This window comes from Thamnophis sirtalis, unplaced genomic scaffold, assembly GCF_051295495.1.
Source record: "Thamnophis sirtalis isolate CommonGarterSnake01/CBP01778 unplaced genomic scaffold, rThaSir2_p1.2 scaffold_3, whole genome shotgun sequence".
NCBI lineage: Eukaryota > Metazoa > Chordata > Lepidosauria > Squamata > Natricidae > Thamnophis > Thamnophis sirtalis.
Genome location: NW_028261383.1, coordinates 94,000,040 through 94,027,412, shown reverse-complemented (window position 1 = coordinate 94,027,412; position 27,373 = coordinate 94,000,040). Strand labels below are relative to the sequence as shown.

The 27,373-nt window shown below is 35.3% G+C and overlaps 1 protein-coding gene across 1 annotated transcript in view; it reads left to right on the top strand.

Moving 5' to 3' along the window:
• Nucleotides 1-22,564, top strand: part of SEC24A (SEC24 homolog A, COPII component) — a 43,701-nt gene extending 21,137 nt beyond the window's left edge. The window contains exons 6-23 of the mRNA XM_087709527.1: nt 57-229; nt 3,583-3,685; nt 5,041-5,167; nt 5,434-5,543; nt 7,368-7,480; nt 8,835-8,953; nt 10,394-10,449; nt 11,188-11,394; nt 12,898-13,018; nt 13,465-13,623; nt 16,470-16,643; nt 17,015-17,125; nt 17,471-17,646; nt 17,899-18,036; nt 19,006-19,110; nt 19,274-19,366; nt 20,949-21,052; nt 21,523-22,564. Coding sequence (XP_087565653.1) covers nt 57-229; nt 3,583-3,685; nt 5,041-5,167; nt 5,434-5,543; nt 7,368-7,480; nt 8,835-8,953; nt 10,394-10,449; nt 11,188-11,394; nt 12,898-13,018; nt 13,465-13,623; nt 16,470-16,643; nt 17,015-17,125; nt 17,471-17,646; nt 17,899-18,036; nt 19,006-19,110; nt 19,274-19,366; nt 20,949-21,052; nt 21,523-21,637 — 2,304 coding nt within the window. The 3' untranslated portion in view covers nt 21,638-22,564. The remainder of the gene's footprint in view (nt 1-56; nt 230-3,582; nt 3,686-5,040; nt 5,168-5,433; nt 5,544-7,367; nt 7,481-8,834; nt 8,954-10,393; nt 10,450-11,187; nt 11,395-12,897; nt 13,019-13,464; nt 13,624-16,469; nt 16,644-17,014; nt 17,126-17,470; nt 17,647-17,898; nt 18,037-19,005; nt 19,111-19,273; nt 19,367-20,948; nt 21,053-21,522) is intronic.
• Nucleotides 22,565-27,373: the final 4,809 nt, after the last annotated feature.

Sequence of the window (27,373 nt, the reverse complement as noted above, 5' to 3'; positions counted from 1 at the left end):
GCATGGATTTAAATGTGTTTCATAAAGGTTAACTTTAATTTTTGTTTTGGGTGCAGCCTGGCATGGGAGCAAATACCTTAGCTGCATCTATGGGTGGACTAAGTCTTCAGCCTGAAGGATTAAGACCTATCAACCTTCTTCAAGAGAGAAATATTCTTCCTGGAACCCCCTTGCAAGCACCCATTCCCAATTTGCATCAAGATATTCAAAAGCTCAACTGCAATCCCGAGTATGATTAATTAATACTGCTTGTAAAATAATAAATCTCTTCAATTTCTATTATTCTGAAGGTTCTCCCTAGTCTTTCTGGGTATTTTAAAGTATTTAAACAAAAACAGACTGAGAAAGATTAGGGTTAGGGTTTAATTTTAGTACATCAACAAGAAGATACCTGAAATGTTAGGTTTTAATCACATTTATAAATCCTAAATCATTACTTAGATGTCTGCCACAACTCTTGATAAAAATACAACTCTTAATAAAAAAAATCATCACTGGTGAATAAAAATCTACTGTATTTTTCGGAGTATAAGAGGCTGAAAAGAGGCTGAAAATCTGGGTGCGTCTTATACACGAATACATTTTTTTGCCTCCCAAAGCCCTGCCCCTTCACCAAAATGACTGTGTACAGCCTTATGGAGGCTTTCAGAGAGCTCTTGGGGGGCTGGAGAGTACAGAAATAAGCAAAAAATGGCCGTTTCCCCCCCTCCAGCCCCTAGCAGCACTCTATAAGCCTCCACAAGGCTATGCATGCAATTTGTTTTTCAAAAAACGGGCCCATTTTTTGCTCATTTTTCCCCCTTCCCAGGACCATTCTGCAAGGCTATTCATGCTTTGGGGGGGGGAATGGGCCAATTTTTGTGAAAAACGGGCCGTTGGGAGGTTTGCAGAGTGCAAAAACTTTTTTTTCCTTTTGGAAAGCTCTTTAACTGATTGATGAGAATTACATTGATCAAGTGCTGTGCCAGCAGAAACACCTACCTATCTACTGTACTTCTCTCTATCTCCATTTCTCTCTCTCTATCCCTCTACCTACCTACACAGACACTCTCTTTCTATTTCTCTCTCTCTCTCTATCCCTTTTATCTACCTAGCTAACTACTCTCTCTCCCTCCCTCCCTACTGTATTTCTCTTTCTCTCCCTATCTATTCCTCTATCTATCTACCTACTTTTTAAAAAAATGTGCCTCTTCAAAACCTTGGTGCATCTTATAATCTGGTGCGTCTTGTACTCTGAAAAATACGGTAATCTGTTTTTGATGGTTCCAATTAATCCTATGTAAAGGAAAAAATGTAGGCTCACATGGTTCTTTCTATACATAACAATTGTACCTGAATACTTTCTGTAAGAAGGTTGAAGTTATTAAAATGATAGCTGAATTTAAGATTGGATCCTATAAGCTAAAATAAAAATTAAAAAGCTGGCATGATATTCTTTTTCAAATATGAGAGCAGGGAGAGATTGTAAAGAAACAGTTATCAGTTCTTATGTTCATGGATGAACAGAATAGATAGCAAAATGTATGGACTTTATTTGGCTCTGTTGTGATAGGGTATACTAATTACATTTGTGGGTTATTTGAATAATTTTCAGATAGTTAAAATTTTATATGATGGTTATGATATTGAGGTTTATATTTGTATTCAGGAAGTCTTCAACTTAGTGGCGACCTATGTGAAAAAAAAGGAGGGAAAGGGGAGTTGTGGCCTTATTCCAAAGTTTTGGTGGTTTCTTCTCCCATTCCCAGATCACATGGTTGCACTTGGCAACATAGCTGTATTTACAATTGTTTGCAGCATCCTGTGGTCCTATGGATCACATTATATGACAGTTTTGCCACAAACAAGAAGTTACTTAGGTTTGCTTGATAACTGCAGTGCAACTTTCACTTAACAACCACCACAAAAAATCAGGTTGGTTATGTGAGTGACCCAACTTACGACCATCACAACACTTGATAGGAATTGGCAGATTCCATTACAGTCGTAAGTCAAGCACTACCTACGCCACTACATTGCAATTAAAGTCTACAATACAGCAGTATTTTTCAGCTGTGTTGGTATGTCCTGCTGGAATGTCAGTTGCACAAGGCACTGCTTCACAATTTCATAGCCCAAAGAGTTTGAGAAGATAATTTCTACAATGCTGATAAGCCAAAGCTTCGTGATTAATCTTAGTACATACAAATTATGGTCTTGCAACTGGGGAATACCCAATTTACTAATTGCTTGAATCAAAATAAAGCTCTTATTAACTTGCTTTGGGTTTCAGTGGTTTGTTATAATAGGAAGCAAAATGAACATTGGGTAAAAAGGATTATTTGCACTTTTTCTATATTTGAGTATATTGCTAATGCACATTTAAGTTTTGAGAAATGTAAACATGTTTAAACATTTGAAGGTTAAATGCTTTCAGTAAAATAGATTCTGAAAAGAATATAAGGAATCTTGTTTTGATGCTTGATAGTAACAGTTCTTTTAAAACAAAAAACTAAATATTGTAGAAGCTGTATTCTTCCCCAAATTGCAAAAATTGTAAGCACCTTTAACTACAGATTTATGGATTGCCCACCCAAGTAACTGTGTCCATCAAGACAAATGTTATAGAAATTATTCATACTTGTATGCTTAATATCATACTTGTATGCTTACACATGATCATCTGTATGAATGTAATTAATCAATTATGTTAGATTATGTTTTGTGAATAGAATCTAATGCTTGGTTAGCAATTTATGAAGGCTTCATTAGAACTAAGCATTGGATTCATTTGTTTTCCTCAGTGAGAAAATATTTTGTTTGAAGCAATGAAAACCTGAGGTCAACTTTGCTATTTTTTGCATCTCTTCTTTCTCAATTGCCAGCTTTACCCCTCATATGTTTCTGTTTTTTTTAATTTGGGTTTGCTTTTGAATATTTAAATTATATATAGATTTGTATTCTAGCTTCAGAAATATCCTGTTAGATCTAAGGCTGTACTGTAGATATTTAAAAAAACAACAGTTTGCAAAGGCTATTTTGGATTCTGGTGGTGAATAAATAGTATAGATCCAGAAGTATATTTTTCAAAGGATGGTGTTACTTTCTAATGTTTTGTTTCTAATTTGGTCAGGATATCTACTTGCTTTACAAGTTAATAAATGACTGTAGCAGGAGATAGTTTGGTTTAGCAATTAAAGCGCTAGGATACAAACCAAGGGACTGTGAGTTCTAGTTCTGCCTTAGGCATGAAAGCTGACTTTGGACCATTCACACCCTTAACCCATGACGTCAAGCTCAAGTGACAAACCAGTCAGTCAATTCCTGTAACAACCAATTTGGTTGGCATTTGGTTGATCAAAAGAAAAAAAGAAAAAGAGATCCCTGCTAGGAAAGAAAAAAATAACTGGCGTAGCAAAATCCTACAAACTATTAAAATTTTGCATTTGTTATAATTCCCCCGCCCCTAAACTGAATGCTGCATAAGATATAGGGTGGTCCCCATTCTTCAAACATAAAAAGAGAGAAAAGTAATGACTGACTGTGGAGATCAGGAAGGTTGACACATTTAGTAATTCTTTAATCCTTTGATTTTCCATATAGGTTGTTCCGGTGTACCTTGACTAACATTCCTCAGACTCAGGCCTTACTGAATAAAGCCAAACTACCCCTGGGGCTTCTACTTCACCCTTTCAAAGATTTATCGGTATGTTATTTAATGTTTGAAAATGTTAGGGTGTTGATTTTCAGAAATACATAGCCTATATTCAAATTATTCTAGTCAATGTTCTTCATATTATAAGAAGTGTGGAGTTCAATTCCCCAGCTGCAGCCAATTCCCAGAATTCTGGGAGTTGAAGGCCACTCATCTTAAAGTTGCCAAGTTTGACACTGCTCAACACTGCTCTAGATAATAATAGAATTCTACATGCATGTATTATCCGTAATTGTCTTAGAGATTAATTCCAGAAATTTACTTTGATGTATGTAATCTGTTGTAATGGCCAAATTTGAGAAACTCTGGCTGCAGCAGTTTCTACAAATAAAAATTCCAAAATCTAGTTTTGTTTTTGGATGATTCTCTTACATTTTAGGAATTTTAGTTTATTGATTTGGGTATAGTACAAATTATTTAAATAAATTAAATCCTTTAACCAAGAGGAATTGAAATTGAAAATTAGAAGAAATTCAAATGAAATGACTTTACCAAAAGTGGCATTTTGTGTAAGTTGCCTTTTTATAGTCCAGTTACAGCACCATACGGTATTTTAAATATCATTTATTTATTTCATATGTATGTATGAATGTACAGTGCTTCAACAGTGATGAAACTTTACACAGATTGAACTAAAGATTGATTGATTGAATCTTTCAGTTTTTTCTATAAGTTTATCTTTTAAGGCATTTCAATAGATAATATTTAATCAAAGTTGGGAGTATATTTAGTATCGTTTCTTCCCTGATTTTAATCTGCTGTGAAGGTTGTGTTTGCAAATAATAAAGAGTTACTAGGCTAGGGAATAACCTTGTGGGAAATGGGACATCAGTTGTTACAAATTAAACAGTCTATCTTGTCTCCTCATAATATTTTTAGTTTTTACATAACTTTTACATAATTGTCTGCTTGAATGCAACATACAACATTTTATATAGGTTCTCATCTTCTGCATAAGCATACATTGTTAAGTGTGTTGTCCAAGTCCAAGTAATTTATTGGTAATATATTATAAGATGTTTTATGAACATTCAGGTTTTTTTTCTGTTTTCAAAATAAAGCCTGATTGCTTTCATCAGTAAATGAATATTTTAATTTTGTCTACAAGTATGAAAACTGCAATGCCATGTCTCCCACTGGCACATGACTTTAAACCCATCTCTTAATTTAGAATCTCATGGAAAAAAACACTAGATTGAAATCAGAATTGCCATTGCAAGCATACCTGTCAAGGCTGTCAATTTTTATTGTCATTATCATTATTTAGTCTTATGAAAAAAAAAGAATTAAATTATACTTGATGACAAATGTTCTTAAACAAATGACTCAAACGTTCCTCTTTTCAGCAATTGCCTGTAGTAACTTCTAGTACAATTGTGAGATGTCGTAGCTGTAGAACGTATATCAATCCTTTTGTCAGCTTCCTTGATCAAAGGAGATGGAAATGCAACTTGTGCTACAGAGTGAATGATGGTGAGTTTTTTTATGAGTTTAAATCCAATAAAGAATCAGTTGACTTCATGTTAAGTTCTTAAGTGTACACATGTATACATACAAATAAGCTGTTTGATTCCAGTAAAATACATTTATGACATCAATCTCTAGCTGCATTTTAGGTAATTGAACATATTATGGGAATAAATATTTCTTTAAAAGACTACTAGGCTGAAAAATATTATATAAAATACTGTAAACCTTGAGAGTTACACTGGTTTATAAAGTGTATTTTCCTCCTATAGTTCCTGAAGAGTTTATGTATAATCCTGTCACAAGAGTTTATGGAGAACCTCATAAAAGACCTGAAGTTCAAAATGCCACTATTGAGTTTATGGCTCCTTCTGAATATATGGTGAGATTCTGCCTCCCCACCTTCCTTTCTCTTCCCCCCACTCCATGTTATATAATGTGTAGTTATAATACCTTGTGCAGAACTACTCTATCTCAACATTTTTCTTTTTTTAACCTTTATTTATCCATTCTTGTATAGCTATTATAGAAAGTGGTATTTCAGTTGAGACAAAGTGACTGCATATAGTTGTAAGCTCTTAGAGCTTTCAAGTAGTTGGTTGGATTCTCAAACTCTTTATCAGCAGCTTCCTTCTCTATTAAAAACTGCTCTTAAAAACAGCACCCTTTCATATACTGTGAAGTGTTATTAGAAGAAAAGTGAAGTAGTGTGTTCTTGCTTATGGAACAAGTCGGGCTCTATGGAACTGTGTCTTGTTCCACGAGTTTAGTTATCTCATTTTCCCTTACTTGTTGATGCTTATGCACTGTAGTTCTAGGAAAGCTTATTGATCTTACATTGCACCAGAGAAAGAGTTATTTTTCAATGAAGACACACTTTTCAGTCAGTTTATTGGTTCATGTAGTTTCTGTGACAGAAATGTGGGAGTAGTTTGTCATTGCCTTCTTTCGGACTCCACCAGCTTCTGTGTCTAAGGCAGTGACGTGCGGTGAGGTTTATGGCTGGTGAGGCAGCAATTTTTTTAGACTTGTGGACTTCAACTCCCAGAATTCCACAGCCAGGCAGGCTCAGTTCCGATTTAAAGCGATAGCATTTGTTTTTCTCCTTTGCTAAATAAGTTTCCTTTCTTTTTCTTCTCCCTTCCTCTCCTTTCTCCCTCTCTCCCTCCCTGCCCCCTCTCTCAAACACACACACACACACACACAAAGTTGCACCAGGAGGATGAAGTTTGAATTCCTCCCCCTCCCTCCGACCCACACGTACCTTTTCCAGCTGTTTCAGAGAGGATTTCAACTCTGCTCTTGCCTGACATCATGAAAAGAAAAAAAAATGTAAAAGGAAAAAGGCAAGAGCTGAGGTCAGGCTGGGCTAGTTGCTGCCAGGGTCACCGTGGATGACTCTGCTTAACTATTTAAAAAAGCCTCTAAAAAGCACCTTCTACAGGAGGAGGCAGGAGAACGATGTGCCTCATCTATGTCAGGAATTTTTCGGCTTTTAACCCTTGCTTAACTCTGCTCGAGTGATCATAAAACACCAGACTAGATGAGGCACGTCATTCTCCTGCCGCCTCCTGTAGAGGGCGCTTTTTTAGAGGCCTTTTTAAACAGTTAAGCACTAAGCAAAGTCATCCTTGGTGACTCTGGCAGCAACTAGCTCAGTCTGACCTCAGCTCTTGCCTTTTTCCTTTTACATTTTTTTTTCTTTTCATGATGACAGTGATGAGGCTCTGCCTCCCCTGACTGCACGTCCCTGGTCTAAGGAGGACCAAAACTTAGGCCTCTCTGCTTCTAATCCAGCACCTCAACCTCCATCCATACTGTTCAAGATTTAAAAGAAATATTGACTCTAATGTATTGCATCTTTACAATAAATATATCTTTTAATGTCATAGTGGTTCTCAGTCCTCTAAATCTCTCAATCCAGTATACTACCATTTGCTAGCTTTTAAAAAAAACTGTGTGGTGTACATACTATGCTTTTTCTTTCATTTTTGTAACACAAATTAGAAAGCAGAGTTCAGTAAACTTGCTACAATTAAAATTTTCCATTTTCACAATAGAGAACTACTCAAAAATAGATTATAATATGTAAAAGTGCATTGTATTTTTACGGTATTAAAAATTCAGACTACCTTACAGCCAAGTAAAAAAGTCAGCGGTCCTAGATTGACATTTAAATGTTTATAATTGTGTCTTGTTTTTTCAGCTACGTCCACCTCAGCCTCCTGTGTACCTCTTTGTATTTGATGTGTCACATAATGCAATAGAAACAGGATACTTAGACACTGTCTGCAAGACTTTGTTGGATAATTTAGATCTGTGAGTCCTTTGCATCTTTTCAATCTATTGATGTAATCTTTAAAATTCATATCTGTCCGATCCTGAACCAAGCACAAACACACAAAGGGGTAATTTTGTTCTGTTTACTAAATAAATAAGAGTTGGAAACAGATGCCCTTGCAATATAAAGTCCTCCCTCCCCCGAAGTTCAGCAGTTTTGCTTTACAAGTGTTCCAAATCAAAGCAACACACAGGAGAGTTATCAGGTGGAGTCCCTGGATCAAAGCATGGAGCAGATTCGTCAGGATCTGTTTAGGATCCTGACGAATTGTTTAGGATCAAAGTCAGGGTTGCAAGGTTCACAAGTCAAGGCACACGGAGTAGAAGTTAGGGTGGTTGTCTTCATGGAACAGCTTGTACTTGCTGCTCCATTTTAATAGAAGCAACCCCAGTGCAGCTCATGTTAGGGCGAGACCTCTTCTGTGGTGAGCAGTCTCACAGAGCACAAAGACTCTACTCTCTTTGCAGCCTGTCAGGCTCTTGTGTTGAGAAGGGGGAAGTAATTCTGCACTGTCATCTTCAGAAAGTGACAGCAGCTGTGTGTGTTGTTTTGGACTTACCTCTTTGCTTGCTCAGGCAGCGGTCTGTCTGATGGTATGTGGGCTGGCTGCTTGTTGTTTGTCAGCACTTCTGAAGCTGACTCTGGCTGCTTATTGTCTGTTCCTTCCTCTGACTCAAAAATGAGCCCACCAGAATGTATAAAATTATAGTTACGAGAGTATTCGTTATTAAGGTATATTTACAGAATTGAAAAACAAGATAGCATAAACAATTGTTTAGCTTATTGCACGTTGACATCAGTATACAGACAACATAAATTTACACAAACCTGCAATGATGAAAGTTTATGGACCTTTTAGAATTATCTGTAATCCAAGTAGCATGACTCACAACGTGATTTGAGGCTCATCTTTTAATAAGAATGGATGAACTGTGTTGAATTGAAGTACATTCTTTAGGAAATGTGTCCATAATTCGAAAGGACAGTTTGCTTAAGGAACTCTGTATGTTGCAATGTTTATAAGAAACAAATAAAATGCCTCTTTCTGTAATGAAGGTAGAATTTTTCTCCACTTCAGAATATCTCCCCTGGGTCGTTCTCTGTCTTTTTGTTTTGTTATCTTATTGTCACCCTAAAATTCTATTCCTTTGAAAATTAATAACGAACCCATTTGAATGTGAGCTTTATAGCTGTTCATGGAATAATAATTTATTTATCTACACTTAACATGTTACATGAAATGTTGTTTTAGGAAAATATATAAGTTCAACTTAAATGTGTACACTTTATATATTTAATGCCTAGCCCTCAATTTCTCTGCTTCATTTTCAGACTCCCAGGGAACACTAGAACAAAAATAGGCTTCATAACATTTGACAGCACAATCCATTTCTATAGCCTCCAGGAAGGTCTCTCACAGCCTCAAATGTTAATCATTTCAGATATTGAAGGTAAGAAGAAATAATCTCAAATACTAAATTTATGAAGTATGCTTTATGACTCTTGTCATATACTCCTAAATTGGAACATTAATCCAACACTTTCAAAGAAGAAAAAAACAGTTACAGGACAAGTCTTGGTACTTTGCTATTAAAGATGATTCTCAGTCATACTGTAAGCTAGGAGAGCAAGAAAGGAAAAAGAGCAAATGTCCTCTAGTCAAACACAGCTAGAAAAACACTCCTAGGTAAAATATGCCTCAGGGTCTTTCCTGTTTTTCAATTTTTGTTTTGCAAAAAAAAAACACCCTAGGGTTTAAAATTTTTCATTGCAGATTTTGTTTCACACACACAAACTAGCTATCTGGAGAAGTAGATTTGTGATAGTTGTCTCATTTGCTATAGGCATTTTAGGGATACCACTTAGGTCACTTACAAATTATGTCTTATCACACTTCCATTATAGGAAATGTCAAAGAAGCAAAACACTTCACACACACCTCTCAAGAGGTTTTTTTTCTGCTTTTCAATTTCACTGTCACTTTCTGGCTATAGGTCCAGGAAATAAATACTATTATTTCTGTAGTTTCTAGAAGATCTCTCAGCACTGTAGTAGTTTGTATTGGGGTAATGTGGAAGTGTTGCCCACTTAGATTGTGTGTGTGTGTGTGTGTGTGTGTGTGTGTGTGTGTGTGTGTGTGTGTGTGTGTGTGTGTGAGAGAGAGAGAGAGAGAGAGAGAAAAATTTAAAAGGTTGTTTTTCCTCAGTATTTTTCCCCAAATCCAGATCTCTCTGTCTGTCTGTCTATCTATCTATCTATCTATCTATCTATCTATCTATCTATCTATCTATCTATCTATCTATCTATCTATCTATCTCTCTCTTTATTCATTCAGCTCATATGCTGCCTATTTCGCCTGGAGATGACTTTAATAATTAAAAACCAATAAAAACATTACATCAATAAATAGTAACATTAAATTAGGGAGAGAGGAAGCAACATACACATGGGTGGAAGATGGGGTCGTAGTCCATTAACCACATCCAGAAAGATTGCCCCCATTGGGATACTAGGCCATTTGACAGAGGCAGGGCTTTAGGCTTTTCGTAAAGTCAGAAGTGTGGGTGTGGATCTCACCTTGGGGTTAAACCTGGGGGGGGGGGCTTTTGATGTCAAAATGGGATACTCTTGAGTTTTAATCACAGGCAGCTATGATTAAAAGATGACTGGGTGACTATGGGCTCATCAATCTCTTTTAGTCCAACTCACCTCAAAGCATTGCGTTGTGGAGGATATAGGTGAAAATATATTACATATTATATCATGATGTTTTATCAAGGGTGGAAGTTCTTTATGGGGTGTAAAACAGCCTTTCCAAGGCTATCACAACTGAATAATCATTAAATCCAGTGATAAAATAAATACTAAATACTTTGTTATCTATCTTGTAGATGTGTTTATACCCATGCCGGAAAACTTATTAGTAAATTTAAACGAAAGCAAAGAGGTAAGAGTAATATTATATGTTGTAAGTATAAGCAAAAGTATATTTTAAGCAATTGAAAGACTTTAAGACTACATTTTAAGACTTTGAAATATTATTTTGCCTATTCCATGTAATAAAATCTAAAACATATTTTGGCCTAAGGAACAAAATAACTTCAGTTAAAATGTTTGATACCTAATAATGGGACAAATGGCAGCCATCAGTGTGAAGAGTGACTCCAGTCCACTTTTCACCCTAAGCAAAATCTTCCCAGATAATTGGACAAGACTGGGTCTGAGTTATCTACACCAGATTGGTATAGTCAGAGGGCAACTACTGAGCTTCTGGTTCATTTGTGTAACCTACACTCTCACCCACTGTACTGTATAACTGACTTTTAAAGCTCTAAGGATCTGATTAGTTATTGTACTGATAAGCTTGGAACCGAAAATCAACTTTTGAAGCTTTCAGTTCTATCAGATGACATGATGCTGTTACACGTTCTTTAATAAATAAACAAAATAAACAACCACTGAGTGATTAAGGTCTCCTTGTTGGAGAAACCCTGATTGTGGAAGGTATTTCCAATTGGCACATTGGCACATACATTTTAACACTAGACAAAAAAAATTCACAGTACTACTGTTGATTTTATTTTAAGTTTTATTTTTTTAAGCTGTAATGTGAGCTTCAAATATTGGATAATATAAAAATGGATAAATATAGCAAATAAAAAGATGGAAATTTGATTGATTTCAGCTGATTCAAGATTTATTGAGAACTTTGCCTCAGATGTTCATTAAATCTTTGGAAACCCAAAGTGCTTTGGGACCTGCACTACAGGCTGCCTTTAAACTTATGTCATCTACTGGGGGTCGGATTACTGTCTTCCAAACTCAGCTTCCATCTTTAGGAGCAGGTGCACTCAAACCACGGGAAGAGCCTAACCAAAAAGCATCTACAAAGGTTAGCAAAACAAACTTTTATGCCTGATTTTTAAGTGTCTCTTAAAATCTATTTTTATTGCAACAGTTCTTTTTAAAAATAGTTCTAGTCTGCAGTGGGGCTGCAAAAATGCAAATTTTTCAACAGAAGAATATCTTCTAAACCACAGGAAACTATAGTTCTCCTTTATTCTGCTTTGGTCAGATTTAACATTGAGTTCTGAGTACTATAATTTAAGAAAGATTTAGAGAGACTGGAACAGGTTCAAAACATGGCAGTGAGAATGATCAACAGAGCAGAAACTGTTCTTTGAAGATACATTTGAAGGCACTAGGCATATTTAGCCCTGAGAAAGAAAACTAAGAAAGATTAGTGCAGTGGTTAGAGTGTATTATTGCAGGCTACTTCAGCTGACTGCTAGCTGCAGTTCGGCAGTTCAAATCTCACCAGCTCAAGGTTGATTCAGCCTTCCATCCTTCTTAGGTGGGTAAAATGAGGACCTGTATTGTTGGGGGGCAATATGTTGACTCTGTTAAACTGCTTAGAGAGGGCTGTAAAAGCACTATGAAGCGGTATATAAGTCTGCTATTGATATTGCTATAATACCACTATTCATATATCTGAAAAGATAATGCACAGAACAGGTTATGTACCGCTATAAGAATTACAGATATATGTTACAGGGAGGCAGAGTCTGACTGCATATTAGAAAACTTGCTAAAAGTAGAGCAGTTCAACTGTAGAATTTATTTCTAGACAGGTGGTGAACTTTTTTGGGGTGTGCATATGTACCCTATAAGTCAGTATTTACTCTGGAGACTGTCTGGACAAATGCCTGTAGTTTTCTTGCCAAGATTTCAGAAGTGGATTACCATTGCTGTCTTCCTAGGGATGAGAGTGGGATTGGCTCAAAGTCATCCAACTGGCTTTGTGCCTCAGGCAGGACTAGAACGCTCAGTCTCCTGGGTTCTAGCTTGATATCTTAACCACTATATCAAACTAATTTTTGATTGTCTCTACAGGATGAATATAAGTATGAGCTGTTATAGATTATTTAATTTCATTTGCTATACTAAAAGGCTATTGAACCTAATGCCTAAATGGCCATTTTCAATTTTGATTGACTACTAGAAAGCCTAGACTCAAGCCATTGTATAACGAAATCCTTGTGTTAGTTTGAACATTGCTAGTATTTTTTTTAAATATTTGGCAATAGCTAGTGTAAATCATTTGAACAATGCTGTCCTTACAGTAAGGCTGTGAACAAAGCCTCACTTTTCAACCGTCTACACAGCTGCAACTTCCTTTTACCCAGCGTTCCTGGTGAAAGCATACACACCAAAGATGTTTTCGGTGTGTATGCACCGCATACATACACAAGCATACGGAGGCAATTTAGCACAAAAAGCTGTGCTAAACCCTTGGGAGGATGCAGCTGTTTCAGTGCTTTAATGAATATTGCTTTGTTGGTGGAATGAATATGAATGAAACACCCCTTCAAGTACATTTTTTGCCTTTTACCAGGATGTTCCTCTGACACCATCTACTGACTTCTATAAAAAATTGGCCTTGGATTGCTCAGGACAACAGGTTGCGGTTGACTTGTTTCTTCTTAGTGGGCAGTACTCTGACTTGGCTTCATTAGGTAAGACATACTTGTTGCTCTCCATTTAAGAATGCTTTATTGAAATTATAATCTGTAGATTATAGATTATAATCAGGGGTGATTATAATAAAATATGATTGTCGTTTATCGAAACTGTTTCGTAAAACTATATATATACATGAGGAACCCTGTTCTACTGGTTTGCTTTCTTTCCTGCTTGATTAATAAAGGTATAATTACAGATTTTAAATTGTAAAAACTAAAACATTACAATCAAAAGATGGAGCAATACATTTCAGTAATGATCTATTTCCAGTTCATAATCTTTAAAAATCTGTTTTTTAGGAAAGAAATGTATTCCACTTCAGTAGTGAGACTACTGCTTGAAAAAAATGTGCATGTTTCTTTTTCTTACTGTAAAACTTCTATTTTTATATTATATCACTTTTAAGTCCAAAAATGAAATAAATTTACTTTTTTTTTAGGGTGTATATCAAGGTATTCTGCTGGTAGTGTATATTATTATCAAGCTTACCATCATCAACACAATCCTCTTATGGTGGAGAAATTACAGAAAGAACTAAAGCGATATTTAACTAGGAAGATTGGCTTTGAAGCTGTCATGAGGATAAGATGTACCAAAGGTCAGACCCTTAGCCTGCCAGTGTTAATTGAAGCATTGTCATAATTGCCTAAATAAGTTAAAAGGTGCATGTAAATATTTGAAATTCTAAGTAGCCTTGAATTTGGAATTCTGACAAATGATGTTTGATACTCAGCATTGCTTAAGTTATTATTCTTTCTTTACAGTCTTAATGTATGAGCTTTTATGAGAGAGTTGTCATAGAATATTATAAACCAATTGTATAATCAGTGAAGGCTATTTCCACATGTGTAAATTTGAGATTGTTGATCTCAAAGATCATGGAAACATGGCATCCTATTCCCCAGGGGCAAGGTCTTTCATATATTGGATGGTTACAGTGGAAGCAGCTCTCCCTCCCTCCTTTTCCTAGAGCTTGCTATATTGTTAAATAAATTGGCTCAGGGGAATCTGATCTGCCTATCATAGCAGATTGGTACTGCTAGGAAGATTTTTAAAGAATGCATTGTAAATCCAAAGGTAAATTTATGCCTTGAATGTTCTTTTTTGGTAAAAGGATAGATTTTGGGAGGTTGGGGGAAAGAGGACATCTTGAATCAACAGGTAATGCAAAATGAGCTGCACACAGGAATGAACTTGCTTTGGAATTTATAGGGATGCGGTGGCTCAGTGGCTAAGACTTCTGATCGAGCTTGTCGATTAGAAAGGTTGGCAGTTTGGCAGTTCGAATCCCTAGCGCTGCGTAATGGAGTGAGCTCCCATTACTTGTCCCAGCTTCTGCTAACCTAGCAGTTTGAAAGCATGTAAAAATGCAAGTTGAAAAATAGGGACCACTTTGGTGGGAAGGTAACAGCGTTCCATGCACTTTTGGCATTTAAACATGCCGGCTACATGACCATTGAGGAATCTTCAGACTGTGCTGGCTCTTCAGCTTTGAAATGGAGATTAGCACTGTACCCTAGAGTCGGGAACAACTTGCACATATGTGCGAGGGGAACCTTTACCTTTACCTGTGTATTTATGAATGAGATGATTTTTTCTAAATTTAGGCTTATTTTAAGCACAGTTTTCAAATGTTTTCCCACTTCAAAATAACATAGCCCTAAGTCTATACGTCTTCTTTACAGGGCGGGGCATAACCTTTTCCTAGGGGGTCACAGCAACACTTGTAATAACAACACAAATAATTCATACACCATTCGAAAGCCCATCAAAAACTGAGTTTATTGACACGATTTAATAGTCAGTATGACCACCATTAGCCCTTCGAACAGCATTCAAACGAGGTGGATAAGAACACAACAAATCTTCAAACAGTTCCGTTCGATTTTCCAGATTTTTCAACACAGTTTCCAAATTCATTCTCAAAGTTTCAACCGAATATCGATTTTGACCTTGCTCCTGAATCATCAGAGCTTCCACTTCATCCTTAATTATGGCCCCAATGTTCTCTGCCGGATTGAGATCTGGCGAATTTCCCGGCCAGACGTCATTGCCCCAAAATTCGACATTGTTTTCCTTTAACAATTGCTGAGTCGCATTTGCACGCATGCAAGGAGCTTTGTCATGAAGAAAGACAGCCTCACCAACCACCAAGACATTGTCTGGATCACTGAGAAATGGAATGACATTCTCCAATAAAATTTTCTCACGGAAATAACTGCCATCCCAGGATTCCCCTTTATCCTTCAAAACCCAATGCAGTTTCTTGGCTGTGAAAATGACGAAAATCCTGATGCAAGTCGGATTGCGAACGATTTGTCGATATCGTTCATGTTTGGCGATGTCGTCGACGTCTTTAGCCCAAATTCGATCGTTCTGGAAATTCGGTTTTCGAATGGCATAAACGAAGAATTCGTCAGATGGCGCCAAATGAAGAAAATCTTCCTCGGTCCATTCAGACAACCAATCGCACAACCAAAGCCGATCTTGAACGTGTGTTTGAGTTTTCAATGGTTTGCAAATGACGTGGAATGGCTTCAAACCTTCTCGTTCTCGATATCGGCCGATTGTCCTTTGATCAACTCGTTTTCCACGAATTTGAAGGATTTCTTGGGCCACTTTTCGGTTTCCTTTTCGTTGTTTGCGACTGCCAGTTGCAATGATGGCTTTGCTTTCTTGGGACAGTTGCAGAGGACGCCCTTCTCCAAATTTTGTGAAACATTCTTGGGCTGTTTTGTTCCAATTATCAGTAACCCAATCCGGATGACGTTTCAATTTGTTTGCAATCCATTTTCGATTGATAAACGTCGCTCCAGCATCGCGAGCCTCTCGAAAGGCAATGCATTTTATTCTGTCAATGATCCTTTGTTCTTCCGAATCGAATTTTCCAGCCATTCTTAAAGCAAATTTAACATTTAATAGCTCATTCAATTCAGTTTTTTATGGGCTTTAAAATGAGGTGTCACGGAAGTTGTAAACTGCTGTCGATCTTGCTGTGACCCCCTAGGAAAAGGTTATGCCCCGCCCTGTACTATAAAAAAGTACATATTTTAATTTTGGTTCAGTTCAGTTATTGAAAACATAAAGAGACTTATAATGATAATGCTAGTAGTATATTTGCATAACTCATTTAAGAATATTGTAACCAACCTAAGCCGTTCAAGAGAGACTGGCTGCATTTAGATTGCCCTTTTTATGTGGTAAAATCCTCTCAGCTTGCACAAAGAAATACTGTTGCTCACTACATTGAGAATAATATTACAAAAGCTTTATAACAGTGGGGTATGTTTGCCATACAGAAATTTCATTTCCCACACATTGCTTCTGCTTTGATGTTTTTACTTAGTGACAGTGCTTAAACATAATCTGTTGAAAATTGAAGAGTGAATACTAGTAATTTTAAACTTAATTAAAATGTTTTAAACATTATAATTCTTTTTCCAGGCCTTTCAATTCACACCTTCCATGGCAACTTCTTTGTACGGTCAACTGATCTATTGTCTCTGCCAAACGTGAATCCTGATGCAGGATATGCTGTCCAAATGTCAGTAGAGGAGAGCTTGACAGATATGCAGGTGGTCTGTTTTCAGTCAGCCCTCCTGTATACATCTAGTAAAGGTAAGCAGCCTGTGGCATCTGGTATACATTTCAAAGCCATACCCTCCATGCTTTTAACAAAAAATAGTTGTTATTAAAATCTTTAGATTTTTTGCAGTTTTCATGATTAAGAACTTCATAGGTTATTGGCAGATACTCATGACTTTCACTGTTAAATGGTGCTTTGGGTTTGAAAAAAGCGGAAAATAACAAATTTGGTTAGAAACAGCAGCTTCTATTTAAATTTGTAAGATGAATGACTTTGTATAATTCTGTACAAATTCTATACAAATTCTATACACCCCATGTCCGCAATAGAATTAATGTATCATAGTTTTTGAAGGATACCCTGGATTTATTTTAAATGCTATTAAAAACTACTTTTTTAACAGGTGAAAGAAGAATACGTGTCCACACACTGTGTTTACCTGTTGTAAGCCAATTGAGCGATGTTTATTTAGGAGCTGATGTACAAGCTATTACAGGCCTTTTAGCCAATATGGGTATGTGCTGAATTGTTGGATTGAATTGCACAATATTTTTTGATTTGTTGATACTATCTTTGTACAAAGTTTAAAGATTGGTGGTAATGAATGTTTTGGTTGAGATTGTTAGAATGCATAAAGGTGCTTTATAAAATGTATCTAAAAAGCTTGGCAACTGCCACAGCATAAAGAGATATAGATACTATGCAGTGTTGCTTTGTATTCTTTTTGGTAAATTGGATATCTCTGTGTGTGTGTGAGAGAGATTGAGCAAGTGAACGAATCATTAATATCTATTGTTAATACTCTTTATTGTGATTGTCTTTTTGACATTCAATTGAACTATATTTTGTTCCTTTTCAGCTGTTGATCGGTCAGTTTCTGCTAGTTTGAGTGATGCTCGAGATGCATTGGTGAATGCTGTAATAGATTCTCTTTCTGCATACCGCTCATCTGTCCTAACCATTCAGCAACCAGGTCTTATGGCTCCTGCATCATTACGTCTGTTTCCATTGTTTATCCTGGCTCTTTTAAAACAGGTAAAAATAAAAACAGAAATTGCCTTAGAAATAGAAGTTGGCTAAGTAAATTTTGCTAAATTAATGATGACCATTTATAGTATTATAGTTAACTTTTTCCAGATATTTATATGCAGTAACAATTTTTTTAAAAAAACCTATTCTATATTGAGAATATAGCATGAAGTAAAAAAAGTATGGTTTAAATTTATGATCTTGACATCTGAATAACTTTTAGTTGTCTTGTTTTTCTGTTGCTACGTTTGCTTACAGAAAGCATTCCAAAGTAAAACAAATACCCGTTTAGATGAACGCATCTTTACAACGTGTCAAGTGAAAAGCCAACCATTAGTGTACCTCATGCTTATTATGCATCCCAATCTGTATAGAATTGACAATCTCACAGATGAGGTAAGTTCTTCATCTAAATTTGTCTGGAAATCATTGGATGTATCTTCCTAGTCTCAGATATTATACAAAATTGTACTAAAACATTTGACTTTAGTGCATATTTTATAGTAAAGGTATGCTTTTCAGATTCAGGGAGCAGTTTTCTTCAATATTATATGTCAGTCTTGCTTTTTCCAGACCTCAACTCTTGGAAGTTTGGAAAAAGGAAAACTTTTTCCCCTTCCCTATCTAAGCCTTGAGGGGTGATTTAGTTATGTGAGTATTGACAATCAAGAACATTGCAAATAGGTACCAATATTTGACATAATAGGTGAAGGCATCAATTATGAAGGTAGCAATTATGACATACTTTGAGAGTAGATATAAATATAACAGCTGTTAAGTTATAGTATAAATTGTAACTTTTATGAATTGGATTATTAGTTGGCATGTACCAGAAATTTTATAAACTGTTTCTATTTTTGTATGTAGTTGTCTAATTTTGTGCTTGATATACTAATCATTTAGCCATCAAATTCAGTGTTTTAGTGTGTGTTTAAATGAATGGAGATATTAAATTATAATGGGTAAATTGCAAAGGACATTGAAATTGAATGTATGCAAGTAGAATATCTGATATTACAAATAGAATTAAATTTAAATGGTATGCATTCCTTCATTTTAACAAATGAAACAATATTATTTATATGCAAACTAAACATTGTTAAATTTCTTTCAAGAACAACTATGATTGGTTCGTGCAAATGTAAACACTTTTGATAGTGCAAGGAACAGAAATTGTGTTCAATTTGCAAACCACTCTATCTGGAAACATTAACAATTGCTTAAAAATATTTCTCTTTATGTTATAGATATATGCTAATGATGTATGCTTTACACTTGATATCGGTCAGGTTGTGGCAGCCCATGTTTATAATACATAAGATCTATTGTTTTATTTGCCTATTAGAAATCATTTTATCTATTTAGGGAGCCCTCAACATTGGTGACAGAACAGTACCTCAGCCACCCATTCTTCAGCTCTCTGTAGAAAAGCTAAACCGGGATGGTGCTTTTCTTATGGATGCTGGCTCTGTAAGTAGGATTTTATATATACTATGAGCAGCAGGAGTCATCTCATTCTCCATAAATAAACCTTCATAGCAGTATTTTATTAGCCTGGTTTACTTTTAGTATTTTATTGAGGTAAAGGTTTAATGCATACATTATTTACTAATTCCTGTGTTTGAATATACAGGTCATGTTTTTATGGGTTGGAAAGAATTGTGGACAGAACTTTATAAGCCAAGTACTTGGAGCCCCAAACTATGCATCAATACCACAAAATATGGTAAGAACATAACACGGTAAGCAAGGGTAGACAGCCTGAGTCCTTCATAGTTTTGGACTACAACTTTCATCAAGCCCAGCCAATATTGATAATGGCTAAGGATTTACAAAGTTGTAGGACAATACCATTACAGCAGATGGCAGCATTTAGTCAACCTGGTCTTGAAAATGTTAAATAGGTCAGATCCAATATGCAGCTGGATGGGAGATCACCATGAAATCCTAAGAATGATTGTAGAGTAGGCAAAGTTAAAAAAAACGTGAAAAGGTAAGAACAAGCCATTTTCATACTATATTGCTACCAAGAAAACAACAAAATATAGTTGCCGAAACCTGAACTTGACTCGAGATTTAAGATGAGGTATCAGTCAGGATATTGTTACCTACTTCTATTCCTTGGTAATGTGACTCCTTAGAACTACCCAAAATTATTTAAGTGTGGCCAACAAAGTACCAGTTGTGCAAACTGAAGTTTTATTGAAATAGACCTACAGAGAGCTTTTGTGATTCTGGCTTTTAGCTATCCTTATGAATGCCTGAGTTTGCACCGTATAATTTAGAAGAACTAAAGTCAATTTCTCAAAAATGTTATCATTAAATGAACAGTTTATGCGCTATATGTTTCTGTTTATTGTAACATTCCATTTGCCATGTTATGTACATAAAAATTACCTAAAGTTCCAGTCCCTTTGTCTGTGTGTGTAATATCACATTGAGAAAGAACTGACTTTCTACTTTAATAGTTATTCCTTTCCCACTTAATGTAATAACGAAAAAGATTTTCTATGCAGGTAGACTTCAGCTCATGACTGCAGTTGGGACCATAATTATTGTGGCTAAGCAATGCAGCCATAAAGTGTGACATCTTGTGACCACCTCACCTCTAGCAATGGCAATTCTGGCAGTCTGAGATGCTATCATTAAGCAAAGCCCTTGCCTGGCTGTGACTTCTGACTTACCCATTGACTTTGCTTGTGGGAAACCAGCAGGGAATGTCGTAAATTGTGGTCCTTTGTCTGTGGGAGTTGTAAGGACCTGCCATTAAATTCCCCTCATCTGGTGTCATTGTAACTTTGATTGGTCAATGAACAAACAGTCATAGTTGAGAAGTTAAGTTTGCTTAAGTATTCTTACCCTCGAACCCTCACCACCCTCCAGGCCTTCCGCAAAGCCCTTAAAACCTGGCTGTTCCGACAGGCCTGGGGCTAAAGAGCTGTTGCCCCCCCCCCCCGTCTCGAATGGTATGACTGTTGTGTGTTTTAAATTATGCAATTGTTATGCTTTGTTTTTTAAATTTTTTGTCTGTATCCCCCTTCCCTGGTTTGAGTTGTGAGCCGCCCTGAGTCCCCTTCGGGGGGAAAAGAGCGGCATATGAATATAATAAACTGAACTGAACTTAGAGTGCTCTGTCTCACAAAAAACACCAGAAAAAAGATTTACTTTGTTGTGTTCTCAAAGAGAAAAAAGTATACTCTTGCAGAGGTAGCTTAATAAAGTTAGAATCAGTTCATGATGTATAGTATTCTGAATATTTTATAATATTTTGCTCCATTATTACCCCCATTTTTGTTTGTTTTTGACAGACACATCTTCCAGAATTGAACACAGCTGAATCGTCTAGAGTTCTTGCTTTTATTTTCTGGCTAAGGGAGCAAAGGCCTTTCTTTCCTATATTATATATTTTAAAGTAAGTAGATTGCTTGTGGAATTTGATTGGTAGATTGAACGAAAATTTGCATGATTGCCTTTCTGAACACTAAAAATTGCATGCATGCAAGTACCTTAAATTGCAAACTTCCTTCAGTTCATGTCTGGCACAACAAGACACTTTTGCAGAGACAGAAAGCATATTCAGTGCAAAAACAAAACTACTAGCCAAAAGTATTAAGTAACACCATGGAAAGGAATAAAAGAGGACAATGAAGATGATGCAAATGGAATTATGACATTGTTAATATTTATTTGCAGGATTGTTAGCTATTTAGACTCTAAAATAGACAAAGTTCTTTTAGTGGAAATGTTGCACATTAATTCTATGCATACAATAAATGTTAACTAAATATGATCATTGCTGTTCAGTTACCATGATGAATAGTTTTAAAAGGAATAAAGTATATAAGCCTGTACTTATAATGGCTTTCTGTTTATATTTTGAAGGGATGAGAGTCCATGGAAACCAAGTTTCTTACAAAATATGATAGAAGACAGAACAGAATCTGCATTATCATATTATGAATTTCTTTTGCATATTCAGCAAAAATTGAATAAATGATCTCTTTTCTTAAATGGTTCATCTGCTCAAAGGAATGTACCCTCGGTGCAAAACTCTTATTCCTGTAATGCTCCTATAAGTTGTTGGCCTGGTGCAGTTGATGAAAATCTCACTGTGATTCCCTCTCTTCTCCCTCCCCCCCCTCCCCCGGCTCCAAAAGAAAAAAGAAAAGCAAATAAAGGACTGTGGAATCTTTAAGTACACTATTGTGTAGTTGTACGTTAAAACTTTAAAATAAATTTGAATATGTTGGTCATCTTTAATTTACTGCAAAAATGTTTCACAGTAAGTAATTGTGGCATAAGTTAAAAGGCAATATTGGAGAAATGTTTATAAACTAACTTTTTTACCTTTCATTTTTATTTTTCTGCTTTGTGTTTTGCTGCTAGAATTAAAAATTCCAAGACTTGAGTTTCCAGGAAACTATATTGTCTTGATTATACAGTACATTATTCGTTAAAAGTTGCCTTTTTAAAGGAACAATGAAAAGTACATTGTGAACAAAATACCTGCAGTTTCAATGAGCTTAGTTTCCATTTCTTTTAAACATTGATTATGATAAGAACAAAAGTAAACTTGAAGTAGTCTACTTGGGTTTTAAATGAATATCAAATAATTCATTTGAATATCTTTAGGATGTGTCAGTATTCTAGGTCTTGAAAGATTAATGAGATTACGTTATATTCAGTAAGAATTAAAATTTAAAAAGATCTGATGCAGCTGAAAAAAATAGTGAACAATATTTGATCCTAGTCTTGGCTGTTAGCATGATGTGTTTGGTCTTAATTCATTGAAAGTAAATAGGGGAACAGACAGTAAACCAAAAACCATTATTTTCGTATTGTTTTATTATTTTTTCAGTCATCTTTTTATAATGGGCTGAGGTTTTCATAAAATCCTTACTGGTTAAATAATACATTGGAGGTGTATTTAATAGCTTGTTGAGATCCGAAGGAGCATCAGTTTTAATAATAATAATTTTGCTATTCAAACATTTTGAGGCTTTAATGGAAAAACTATAGACAGGAACCCTGCTCAATTCAGAATGTTCAAATACTGAGCAGTTATAAAAGAGAAATCTTACTTTTATGGTTCCCTGGAAATTGCTATAATTTAAGTAATAATATAAGTGTATTGACATTTGTAAAACAGAAGGAACTCTGGTGGTATATTATGGCAATCACTGGTTTCTACATTGCCCTTTTCTTCACACACACATACACACACACACACACAGCCCCCAAATTGAATGGAATATTTTTCTGCTGCAAATCCTTCCTGGTAGTTTTGGTAGAATCATTTGCATTGATTTGTTGGTCATTGCTTTAATTTATACAGTTTCACCCATTTGAGGAATGACTAGATCATCATATATGCAAAAAGCCAGTGAAGTTTTTTTTCATGAACTATAGTATTTATCAACTGCCAACTGGAATAGCAATTGTAAGAAATGTTAGCGATACTGTCTGCATCATGATCTATTTAGTTTGTTGGAATGATTTATGAAGATCTGTAGAAAATGGTTGCTCAACATCTGAAAGAAAGGGGGACATTTCTTTAAAATAATTCAGATATCTAAAAAAATTACCTGCTGACTTCAGGAACCTTATAACTGAATTCACTGTTTTAATATTTTTTTTAATTCAGTTATTTTGAAATGTTTTTTTTAGAACACTGGTAATCTAATTTAGAAACATATGATCATGATGAGATATGCACTTGTAAGTTATAGAAATCAGTCAAGTGCTTTAAAATACAATATATAGTGGAGGATTAATTAACTCTTCTCCAAAAAATATACACAAACCTTTGTGTATAAGCCAGCTTTCTGAAAAGAAGGTATAGGCAAAGATTAAGTATAGGGAAGTACCATTTGTATCTGGCATCTCATGCTGGCTGTGGGTTCCTCCTTGCTTCATTCAAGTTGGAGCAGAGAATTGGTGTGATCAGATTCTGTAGAACCTGAATGGTAAAATCCAGACAAGCAGCACCCTGCCTAACATCTGTATTTAAAAATATTCTGCATGGAAAGGAGGGGAAAACATGATGTTGACATAGGTCTACTTCATGTGGGATAAAAATAATGGGCTTTGATTGAATTATGGAACCTGATAAACAGATTTCAAGAATGCATCCCTAGCTAACTCTAAAAAAAAGTTAACTGAGCATATTATGCTCTTTGGATAGAATATTATTTAGAATGTTCATGCACTTTGAAATAGAAGTGAATTTTCTAATTCTTTCTGAGGAGAAAATTGATATCCTCCTCAACTTCTTAAGAAATCCAGGGCAAATCCATGTATAAATGTTAAATCACAATTTATATATGTTTTAGGTTCTTTAATAACATAAGTAATCAAGAGTAGCCTTGATGCTCCCATCTCAGCATGGCAGTCACCAGCAAATGTTCTCTATTTTTCTAGTTCAATATTTTAAAGAATAATTAGTATAATTTATCAATATTCTAGATTTGATCGTGCAACAACATATTAGCATTTACTTTTCTGTAACTTAATTTGCATTTGGATAAATTCTGATTGTTTTGCAATAATGTGGAAAAACTTGTTTATTCAAGGTTAATATAACATTATATATATATATATATATATATATATATATATATATATATATATATATATATATATATATATATATATATATATATATATATATATATATATATATATATATATATATATCATTCAGAATATCAAGGGACCATCAAATGTGACTAGCCTTCTCTCCACTAACTACATATTAAAATCTTACAGTCAATTTGATTTTGTAAAGTAGTGTAAAATATTGTAATATTAATCCTTGTTTTCTGATCTCAGACATTGATCTTTAGTGTGCAATTGTAAACCTTGCTCTTCTGACTTGAAGACAAGGTTTTACTTGTTCCCCTTTTTACAGTTTGTAATTTTCACTTTTATTCCTGTAAAAAGTCATTTGTAACACATGCAAATGCTTATTTTAGCTGTGCTAATTTATCAAATTTGGCTACTCAATAAAATTAATTGAAAGAGCTTGCATAGAATTTTATCGGTGTTTTTATAAACAAAATGGAATATGCAGAGACTATCTGACCATTTAATGAATAAAATGATTTTCAGTGCATAAAGAGGTACTTCTATGAATGATTAAACCTGGGGATTAATGCTATTTAAATGCAGTGCAAATTGATTGAACTGATTGAAATACAAGTATTTTAATATAAGCAGTTATTCTTCTGAAACTTCACATTCAGCAATTAGTTTCAATAAATATGCAGAATTATAATGTAAAGAATTGCTGGGTCATTGACTTAAATATGATGGTCTGACCATTAATTAGAATGCTCCTCTGAGAATCGTAATTAATCAACTTTAAGCCGGTTAAATTTCAGTAATCATAATAGACTCTTCACAATATCAGAAAATATTATATATCTCAACTTGTCCACAATTCTAACCAATACATCTATGTACATAAAAACTTTGGAAAGTGAATAAAAACTTCAGTATCTATTTGGAATAGTATATCATTTTGTTAAATTAACTCAGACTTTTTCATGAAAGATTAAGATTTTTGGAAGTATTTTATTATTTTTCACAAAGGTAGCTCAGCCAGCTTTTTCTTACATTACATATAATAGCTTAGTCATTATAATTACTTAAACCTTTCTGTCCTGTATCCAGGAAACACATTTGGTTATAAGCACCATATTATACTGTCAAGCCTTAGCAGTGAAAGCGTTTAACTTTAACTGGGTATATCTGACCCTGATTAGAACTGGACAGGGAAGTTTAAGGAAAAACAAGAGCTTAAAACGAGACTGGGAAGTTATCTCACAAAAAAGCAATGGCAAATCACTTCTTTGTTCTCAACACATATCTATAAAATCATGAGGAATTTAGTTTGGCTTGGAAGATTTTTATCAATTATATGTAGTATATTATTTATCTGTATTTTTTTTCTCTCTTTTCCTATCAAGATCCTATTATCTTCTGCACATATAAACTTGATAGAAAACTTATATTTAAGGATCTTTCTACAACAATCAAAGCCATGATAAATTATCAACTCCTTCAGCCTTGAGAATACATATTACATGCAGTTTATAAGAGGGAAAGTATTTATATCAAGGAACGATGGAACAGAAGGCAAAAATTAACATCTAGAACTGTTCTGACAACCCCCTCCGTACAATGAGTCACGACAATATAAGATTACTGCTAGACAATTTATTCACAGTAAATTAACACACTGACGAGACTTTGGCAGCAACCCAGACTTCCACAGATAAGAAATACATACAAGAGTTTCTCCAGCTTTAGTATAATGGTGGTGTCCTGCAAAAAGCCTCCTCCAAAAGTCTCTTCTTATATACTCTCTTGGGAGGAACCTAATCACAATCACCTGGCCCCCAATTATCTTCTATATCTCTGTAGTTGCTGTCAGTGCTTATCTGCCCGCCTTTGCCTGGCGTCTGGGACCACCTCCCTTAGCTCCTCCCCACTGCTCCAGGGCCTGATGTCAGGGACAAGCTCCCTTTGGCTTTCACCGCTGCTCCATGCCTCAGGTGCCTCCTGGTGGCCAACCAGCCTCTCTGGTCCCTGCTCGGAGTCTGAACCCTGTCCAGGGTCCTCCACATCTTCCAGAGCCGAGTCATGGGGTCCCTTGCTATCGGAGTCTGTTTGCAACTGCAATGGCTCCTGCTGGGCCACAACACAAAACTATATTTCTGAGGTTACAAAGTTGCTAAAATAAGTAACTGAACATATATGATTGGGTTCAGTGAAGAATAAGCTTAAAGCTATAGATCCAATGGGGAGGAGGGATTATTTTTCTTCCCCTATAATTCTTTGTATCCTTCCCCTATACAGGCAGTTTTCAACTTCTGACCACAATTGAGCACAACATTTCCATTACTAAACAATACAATTATTAAGTGAATTTTGCCCCATTTTACAATCCTTGCCACAATTAAGCAAATCCCTGCAGTTGTTAAGTTCGTAACAAGGTTGTTAAGTGAATCTGGCTTCCTCGTTTATTTTGCTTAACAGAGATTATAAAAGGTGATCACATGTCCCTTGGACACTGCAACCATAATAAACACATGCTAGTTGTCGAGCATCACTCTGACGATACTGCAATATTGTAAGTGAAAATCAGTCATAAATCACTTTTTTCAGTGCTGTTGCAATTTTGAACAGTCACTGAATGATTGTAAATTGAGGAGTACCTGTAAATCACTCAACGTACAACATTTGGCTAAAAATATGATTGTACACTGATCTTTAAAACCAAATCATTAAATAAAATAATTAAAATTAGAAGACCCAGAACTGTTCCTACCGGTATTTTACTTGATACCTCAAATCTAAAGAACAAAATTTTTAAAGCATTTTCTGACTACAATTTTCAATACAGTTATTTTCATGCCATGAAGCTTGCTATTCAGCATAATGTGGGAGTCTTTATCAAAAACTTCATTTAACTCAAAGCATATTTTCTCAACAGCATTTTAATAATCTATTAAGGAAGTTGTCAGATTGGAATTGATAAACTTCTTAGAGAAGAATTTGTTAGATCAAATCCATGCTAGCATCTGGCAAGTACTACAGTAGCTTTTTATTATCTACTCTAGAATCTGTGTTGGAATGGTCCATAATATGCTGATCTTTTAAAAAGATACACAACATTTATTCTGCAGCCATCTGGCACTTTAGAAATTTCCAAATTTTCCAATAGTAT